Here is a 9,265-nt window from a genome sequence, read left to right as displayed (position 1 = left end):
TGTCCAGATTAAAACCTTTGCTCCTTCCTCTATATGACATGGAAATAATTGGAAATTACCAATTGAAATTGGATCATTGTGTTGATGAGCTGGAGAGCCTAATAGGCTACGGATAATATACGACGTTTATCAGCAACAGTATGCGACAATGAAAGCTTATCAGCTCTGACGAATGCCATCGCCACCAATTGGAACAAGCTATCATACTGTACGGTTTCAATGAAACAGGGCTGCGAGTTCACTTCAAGTGAAGAAGGGTTGATGAAGTTGAAGCGAGCATTCACATGTCACAAGCCTTGAGAATCCGTGTCAAGTTAGGGAACCTTCTAGAAGAGTGCATAAGCGACATTGTGACTTCAAAATTGTGAAGTTAATTTGCGAGATCGAGCATGATCCATTCTGGGAAAGCTTCCCTCCTTAAGAGAATTGTATTTGTTTGAAGAAAAAAAGTACTACTCCTGTTTATCATAATTCTCATTCATTGATTTTAAGATTCACTAATGTAGTGTGATCTCATAGAGCTTTCATTAAATACGACTCCATAAACTGGAAATTTGATAAGGGCAATAACCTTAGTACCACACCATATATAACCAAATGAAAGTTAACAAAATCTCATCACATAAACCAAAAGATAAATAAGTTGAGATACTATTTCAAAGATCACATAATTAAGTAAAGAAAGTCAATAAAAAACACTAGCACCTAAGGCAAAACAAAGCTTCCTCTATACTAAAAAATCTTGGGCTTAGTCCTTTTCATCTCGAAACATTTAACACATTTTTCATTACAATAATTATAAAGTACTAAACACCCATTTTTATGGAACAGAATATCATTTTATGCATGCTGAAAAAATATCATTTTATCGTGTATAAATATCATTTTTAATAAAAATGATACTTTTGACCCATAAAATGATAGGGTTGTTAAACGTGCGGTTCAAAGAAGGGGTGATGACAATACCGTCACTGACCATTGAGGACAGGACGGAGTCGTTCCTCCGGAATCTAGTCACATACGAGCAATACTTTCAGCACACTTTTGTGACAGATTATGTCCACTTCCTAGACTGCATCCTTGTTTCCTCCATGGATGTGGAGAAACTATCTCAAAAAGGATCATTAACAACTGATTGGGGGATGCACGTGCTGTGGCGGAGATGGTGAACAAAATAGGCGACTCAGTGGCTGGACCTGGGGATAACTTCGTCTATGGGGAGATGTTTGAGGATGTGCAAAAGCACTGTGCAAAACACATGAATGAGAGGAGAGCTAGTTTGAAGCGTAAATATTTTAATAGCCCTTGGGCCGTTATTTCTGTTCTTGTTGGTGCAGTGCTGCTTATTCTTACAGCCGTACAAACGGTTTTTACCATATTACAGGTTGTTTGAAAAGTTGTTTGAAAAGTTGTTGGAACAGGGGAGATACTAAAAAATCTAGCAAGGTTTTGTAATTTGTCACAACAAAGAAAACATATGTATGATTATGAGTTATATCAAATAGTTGAAGATATATGTTGAAGGAGTAATTAGTTTGGAGGAAATATTTGAGAGGAGAATGAGTGGAATATGTGGAAAATGATTTAGGAGAGGTTGGTGATATGGGTAAACAAAGGAACACTTTTATTTCTCAAACTTTCTCAAGTTCTCAACTTGTTTAACTTGTACAAAATGGTACAACTCCCACATATTTATAGGCATATATCTCATATTCTAGAATTCTCTATTAGATTCATTAATATTTTATATCTGGATTTTTTCTCCATAAAAACCTTGATATTTTCCTAACATTCTAGGAAATTCTACTTTAAATATCTAGATATTTCTACTAAAATATCTAGATATTCTCCTACTTAATTATTTTATATTCTAAATATCAATATTCTAGAGAATCCTTTCTAGTTAATTCTACCTAGACATTTTCACCGTCAATTCAAGATAATTCTACTATATCTAGATATTTACAAAATCAAGTTTACATTTTAATATTCCAACAATCCCCTACCCTTTCTCAATATCCACACACACACACTCTTATAGGCATAGTGATAAGGATTTGGAGGTTTGCTATAAAGATTTGGTAATTACTAGTCCCTTTATCCCATAAGAAGTTAAACTTTCCTTTTTTAGTTTATCCCACAATTGATGTTACATTTTCTTTTTCAAAAAAAGTTTTCTCTCACATTAATATAAATATATTATTTTCTCTCTTCACTCAACACACAAAACAACACCTCCTAAACTCTTGTGTCATTAGCTAAGTGTGCCATCTGTTATGAGACGGATGGAGTATATCTCTTCACTTTATGATGCAGTTCCAACAGTGAACGCCGACAACGATGAAAACGGGCTGAAATAGTTATGTGTCAAAATGTCTTGAAATTTGCACGTGCGAATTTCAAGTCATTCTGACACCGAATGTGTTTGATACGATTTGTTGTTTCACAGACGTTTTCCGATCAGCAACAAAGAGAGAATGGATATATTCAGATTGTACCTTTTGGTTAGGAAAATAATATATTCATTGCTTATTAAAATGATAACAATCTCTCCTTTCTATAATACTCTAATAATACTACCTTAATTTATTGAGAAAAAAATAAATATCTAAATAAATATGAGGAAGATATGGTGAATCAAAATATAATGGGATTTATTAAGATATGAGTCTTGTAACAGTCACTGACAGAGTTCTTCTTACGAGAAGCAAACGATAATAACTTTATCAAAATATAAGAGCATCTCCAGTGGTCGGCTAGCCACCGGCTAGCCGATTCGTCGCGCTAGCCGGTCGGCTAGCCGAACCATAGCAGCCGGCGAAAGCGAAATAGGCGAGCCGATCGGCGTGGGCTGGCCGATCGGGGGGCGCTGGCCGATCGGCTAGCCGCCATTGTGGCGGCCCGATCGGCTAGCGCATCGGCCAGCGCCTATTTTCGTTTTTTTTTTTTTTTTTTTTTTTAAAAAAAAAAAACCTATATAAACGCGATTTTAGTTTCATTTTCATTTGCACCACTTGTTTTAACGAGTTTTCTATCTCTCTAACTTTCTGTACAAGAGTATCATCGAGCGATGAGTAACGCGGGTGGTAGCGAGTTTTCCACATATGTATTTTTTTTGCACCACATATGTAGCGATATGTAACGAGTTTTCATTTTCATTTTTTTTTAACTTTGTATTTTTTTGAATGAAATTAATGAATTTTTCCACATATGTGTCGTAAATTTATTTTCGTAGTTCAATCGTAATTTTAATTCCGTAAAATGCAGTATTTTTTGAATTATTTTTTTGCGGCTGGCCTATGGCTGCCCTATGGCTGGCCTAAATCTGATGTGGCAGAAGGATTTTGTAGTGCTGCTGACGTAGCAGGGGAGGAAATGGCTGACCTATGGCTGGCCTATGCACCACTGGAGATGCTCTAAAGTCAGTAATGAAAGAGGTATGTCCTTTTTTTCCTTAGGTAGATATTCATCATAAATTTTAGAAGCGAAATGAATGGCTGAGACTTGCGGAAGATCTAGACATTTGTTGAGAGAAAAGTTTTGAATAAATCTTAATCACTTTCACTCAAAAAAGAAACGACAAATTCTCCTTCTCTCCATTCTTCCGCATCCGAATTCAGTCGCCGCCGACCATTTTTCTGCGGTATATCTCTCTAATTCGTTTCTCTACTCATTACTATTTCTAGTTCAAGTATTTAAGCTGAAAGTTTGCTTAGTAGAATTTTCGTATAGGTTTGAATTACTATGTGAAATTTAATTTTGGGCATTCATCGCCATTATCTTCAATGCCGAGGTTTCAAACCTTTATCTTCCTTTTTTGTTAGTCAATGAACCTTCAACCTCATTATTCTAGTATTGAGGTTTAATCTTCATCATATAATGAACCTTCATCTTCATTATTTTAGAATTGTGGTTTCATCTTCATCAGACAATGAATTTTCATCTTTGTTACTCCTTCCGTCCCTCGTTAGAGTCACAACCATTTTTCTACTTTAACTATTTATTATCATTTTTATAAAACGAGTGCATACATGAAAGTGTGACTCCTAAGGGGAATGGAGGGAGTATTTGTTAGTTAAATTGTTATTAATCTTTCCTTAGTAATAAACGGATTTTCAGCAATGAAGCGATTCATAATTACTTAGTGCCTTGTATTTAAAAGAATGTGTTTGTTAGTCTAATTCCTTATTTCCACAACTAGTAAATTTTGTTGATTTTAGTTTAATTTGTTCATAAAAATTAATCTATTTGCATTTTTGTTAATATGATCTATCATTTTTTTCCTTTTCAATTCTATTTATTCTCTTCCAATCATTTAAAACAAATATACTATTTTATTAATTTCACATTAAAACTTCTTAAGTCCTTGATTAAAATAAATTCCTCAAAATTTTACCATCTTGCTAGTGGCCAAAGCAAGTTTTTCAATTTTTAGTAATTTGTGATGAGAGCTTTCATTCACTTGTAGCCATGGAGAGAGAGAAACAAGAAAGCTTCAAAGTCCTCATGTTCCCATGGTTAGGTCATGGACACATATTCACATACCTCGAACTCGCCAAACGCCTCTCAAAAACACACCACTTCACCATGCACCTATGCTCGACCGCTGTCAACCTTGATTCAATCAAATCCAGCATCTCGCCCGAAGATGCTGCTGCTGCATCAGTTGAACTAGTAGAGCTGCACATGCCATCTCTTCCTCATCTCCCTCCCCACCTCCACTCCCCCAGGAATCTCCCCTCCCATCTTATCCCAACCCTTATGAAAACCTTTCAAGAATCAAGCTCTAGCTTCTCAGATATCATGGATTCTCTAAAGCCGGATCTTGTCTTATTCGACGTATACCAACCATGGGCGCCCAAGATCGCGTCATCCAAAGGTGTACCCTGTGTACACTTCTCGACCCCTGGAGCAACGGTGTTGTCTTACCTCCACCATTTATATACAGTAGGTAGTAGCGCCTCCTTCCCATTTCCAGCTATAAGTCAGCCGGATGAATATGTGCTCAGGCAGGTAGCTCTTGTCGCAGAAAATTTGAAGGACGCAGATGATGATTTTTTATTCGGAAATTTGACAAGATCAACAGACATAGTCTTGTCAAGGAGCTCAAGGCATGTTGAAAAGAAGTATGCAGACTATCTCTCTGCTTTGAGCAAAAAGGAGATAGTATGCACTGGCCCCTTAATCGTTGCTGATCCTAACAGGCACGAGGATATCGAGATCATGAAATGGCTAAATGGGAAGAATCTTGATTCTACCATATACATCTCCTTTGGCAGTGAATGCTTTTTATCCAAGAAGCAGATTGCAGAAATAGCAAAAGGGCTGCAGCTTTGTGATGTTAACTTTCTGTGGGTGATCAGATATCCTGCTGAGGAGGCGGGCACGGGCATCAGATTGATTGAAGAAGAACTGCCTGCAGGGTTTCTCGAAACAATGAAGGACAGAGGGTTGGTTGTGACTGGCTGGGCGCCACAGAAGAAGATTTTAGGCCATCCGAGTATAGGTGGTTTTGTGAGTCATTGTGGAAGGAGTTCAATGACAGAGAGCATGTATTTTGGGGTCCCGGTTATAGCCACGCCCATGAAAGTTGACCAGCCTTTCAATGCTCAATTAATGGCGGAGCTCGGTGTTGGTTTGGTTGTCGAAAAGGATCATGAAAATGGAGTGTATGCGGGAGAGGAGGTCGCCAATGCAATCAATAAGGTGATGGTGGAGAAGAATGCGCTGTATGAAGGTCTGAGGAGCAGAGCTCGGAGATTGAGTGAGACGTTGAGAGAGAAGGAAGAAGAAGAGTTGAATGAAGTAGCTGAGCAGCTATTGAAGATTTGTGTCAAGAACAAGAAATAAGTGTGGCAAACTGTTTGTAGTTTATCAATTGTGTGTTATGATTGAAGGTGTTCTTGCTGTTCTGTACTGTTCAGGATGAATTGCAATAATATGTCTGTTTCTGTCAGTTGTCAGATTCTTAATCAACATGTAGTTTCTCTCGTTCTTCTTCTCCAGGCATGGTATGGCTGTGTGATGCCACTATCTCATTCCCCCTCGCCATGCAGACGTTGGCCTCTTGCGTTTGCTGCTGCCTCTGCCATAACAGCTCTTATTGGCCTTCCCGGACGTGACATGGCGGCTTCACTGCTGTAGCTTTCTCACCCTTTCAACTCCGTCATCTTTGGCCTTCACGGCCACTATAGGAGAGGAGTTGTTCGGTCGCATACTTCCTCTCCCCCACGACCGGACAAACCATGAATTCCTTCTCTGTTTTCTTATCTTGACTGCTGCTTTTTTCTCTTCGGATATAGACAATCCACCGCCGCTGGTCCACTTCTCGGTGACCGCTTCCACAACCTTAGCTTTTCGGGGACAGTCTCTACCCCTATGACGGCTTCCACTTCAGAAGCCGACACAAGCTTTCTCCGGAAGACTTCTCAGTCATTTTTTCGGTAGTGCTTTCTTTCGTGGCAGGCTTTACTCCAACTAGATTCTTACAGCAGTAGACTGCTTTCTCTGAAGGTGCTTTCATCATAGCTTTCTCTTAGTCACAGCCTTCATCGACTCCTCTTGTTGTCCCTCTGCCTTCGGACTTGTCGGCTTCATGGGTGGAAAGAAAGGCTTGAATTTTGGTGCATATTTTTTCTATTTTGAGATTTTGGAGTATAGATTGAACACAGATTTAATCAAAGATTTTTTGTTTTTGTTTTGAGGGTTTTGAACAAACTAACGAAAGGATCGTTAGCTGCTCTGATACCATGCTGAAAATAGAATTGAAATGCAGAAATGTAAATACTCAAATTAAAGATTATCAAAGAATTTTGAAGACTACATTTTGATATATGGCTTGGTTGGTTTCTTCAATATTATGACACCCTTATATAGAATATTACAAAGTTTGTGCTCCAAGTATTCTTGGACACCAAGCTAATATATTTCTTAGCCTCTAAGCTAATATGTTTCTTGTCCTCCAAGCTAACACGTATCTTGATCTCCAAGCTAATATCTTTAGAGAATTGTATTTGTTTGAAGTAAAAGAGTACTATTTATCTGGGTGATTTCATTGATGTTAAGATTCACTAATGTAGTATGATCATAGAGCTTTCATTAAATACTACTCCATAAATTAAACAGGAAATTTGATAAGGGCCATAACCTTAGTGCCACACCATATATAACCAAATGAAAGTTAACAAAATCTCACCACATTACAAACCAAAAGATAAAGAACTTGAGATACTATATCAAAGTTCACATTATTAAGTAAATAAAGCTAATAAAAAACACTAGCACCTAAGGCAAAACAAAGCTTCCTCTATACTCAAAAATCATGGACACATTACTCTCCATCTCGAAACATTTAAGAAATTTTTCATTACAATAATCATAAAGTACTAAACACCCATTCTCAGCCTCCAAAACAACACAACCCCTCTCACACAAAGCCAAAGCCTTGGTTATGACTAGGCCATTAAATGTTCCAACTCTCTTCATGCGATCCAATTGCAGCCTATTCTCTTCCACTCTAAACCAAGACATGTTCAACCACTTAGCCTCTTCCTGATCACCGGAATTGAACACGAGAAAAGAGTCATCGCCCTCTGCAAAAATCCTCTTATACCCCCGCCTCAACAAAATCTCAAAGCCCGTTATCTTCAAGACACGGAAACCCTCGTTCCTGAAGTCGAACGACACGATCACCTCGTTCCCCTCCTCGTCAAACGCCAGCCAGTGCGAGAACGAGCCGTCCTTGCACCGCGAACTTATAGGGAAGACAACGCACAAACCACGAGCAATCACATCGCTGCCCCCGACGCTCAGCTCCTTCCAAGAATTCGTCGCTTTCGAGTACACCGACGCGTGCAAGTGGAAACTGACTCCGTAGCAAGACAAGAGCTGCACCACCGCGTAATCTTGTGCGACCTCGTCGAACCAAATCGCGACTTCGCGACACAATGTGTGAAGATGATTTGAGCTAGGCTTTGGTGGCAATGGCAAGATAGCGGTGAGGCCTAAACTAGGGTTGCATACTGCAATGGGTGCGTCGGTGGCCCTGTAGTAGGCGCAGATCAGGCCGTTAGACGAAGGCCCGGAGATCAGAGCACAACGGACGTCGACTTCCCTCGTGTCGAGGCCATGCTTCAGGTGGTAGTCCAGGATTTCCTGGGTAGCTGGCAGGGAGTTGTTGTGCAGCTTGCCGTTAAACACTGACAGCTCCGGAACTCCGTGTTTTCGGAAACTGAACTGCACGAGTAGCGTCTCGTCGTCTCTGTCGTCGTTGGCATGGTGGTGAATGTGCGATTTTCTGAAAGGTTCAGAATCGATGTGATCGCGCCATGATTTGCAGACGCTTCGGAATCTCAAGAGGGATGTGAATGGACAATGCAAGAGGATTTCTGTTACAACGTCGTGGTTAGGGAAATTGGAATCCATCTTGTGGTATTTGTGATGGAATTCACTTTATAAATAGAGAGAATTTGAGCGGCGAGGGTTAATTAGGTTTCACTAATTCAATTTGTAGTAGTATAGAATTTTTTTTTTCTTTTCCTTTTCTAAATCGGATTTAGAAGGAAAAAAAATATAAATCGGATATTTGAGGGTTAAGGTTAATGATGGAACCTATTCTACTCTCTATCACATCTATATGAAATTTGATCATTATTAATCTAACTTCTAGTACTATCAATTGGATCCCATCCTTTTCTTCTTTAAAATCTTATATTTCCATATTTGCAAATGTGCCATAGTTGATTATTACCAAATTAAAAAATTTATATATTCGCATTATTAAACTATTTACTCCTCCGTCCCTATGTAGTAGAGATGTTTATTTTCGGCATTCAATGTAAGAAATTGTATTAAAAGTGAGTTAAGTTAATGGAAAGTAAAGTAGGCAAGAAAAAAGATAGAGATGGAGAAACAAATAGAGAATAATATAAAAGAGAGTAAAATAGCTTTTTGCTAAAAAAAGAAGAAATGATTCAACCACAATGGAATAATCTAATTAAAAACGAATACTGACTCATCTATGTGAAAACCGAAATTATAAGGCTTGTACTATCATCCCAAATTACTACTCCATAATGCCAAAAAAGAAGAAAGACTACGGTTATATTAATCTCAACAATAATCAATCCCAAGTTTATTCATCACTCATCAGTGTATTCCAACAATTGACAAATAGTTTGTTTGAATTCAATGATGAATTGAAACGAGGCAAATTAAATGACAAAAGGGCCATGACTTAATTCATCCAAATTCAATAAAAAGTAGG

General features: G+C 38.3%; 2 protein-coding genes across 2 annotated transcripts; one reads left to right on the top strand and one right to left on the bottom strand.

Moving 5' to 3' along the window:
* Positions 1 to 3,591: 3,591 nt before the first annotated feature.
* Positions 3,592 to 5,972, top strand: LOC125198169 (UDP-glucosyltransferase 29-like). Its single transcript, XM_048096591.1, has 2 exons — positions 3,592 to 3,643; positions 4,469 to 5,972. Exon 2 carries the CDS (start codon positions 4,471 to 4,473, stop codon positions 5,848 to 5,850), a length of 1,380 nt encoding a protein of 459 aa, XP_047952548.1. The 5' UTR covers positions 3,592 to 3,643; positions 4,469 to 4,470; the 3' UTR covers positions 5,851 to 5,972.
* Positions 5,973 to 7,284: 1,312 nt separating this feature from the next.
* LOC125198172 (putative F-box protein At3g21120) lies at positions 7,285 to 8,424 on the bottom strand. The gene has a single exon (XM_048096594.1). The coding sequence runs from the start codon at positions 8,422 to 8,424 to the stop codon at positions 7,285 to 7,287; it is 1,140 nt and encodes a 379-aa protein (XP_047952551.1).
* Between the last annotated feature and the right edge of the window lie 841 nt (positions 8,425 to 9,265).

The sequence above is a fragment of the Salvia hispanica genome, unplaced genomic scaffold, assembly GCF_023119035.1.
Source record: "Salvia hispanica cultivar TCC Black 2014 unplaced genomic scaffold, UniMelb_Shisp_WGS_1.0 HiC_scaffold_1259, whole genome shotgun sequence".
NCBI lineage: Eukaryota > Viridiplantae > Streptophyta > Magnoliopsida > Lamiales > Lamiaceae > Salvia > Salvia hispanica.
This window is presented reverse-complemented; position numbering and strand designations above follow the sequence as displayed.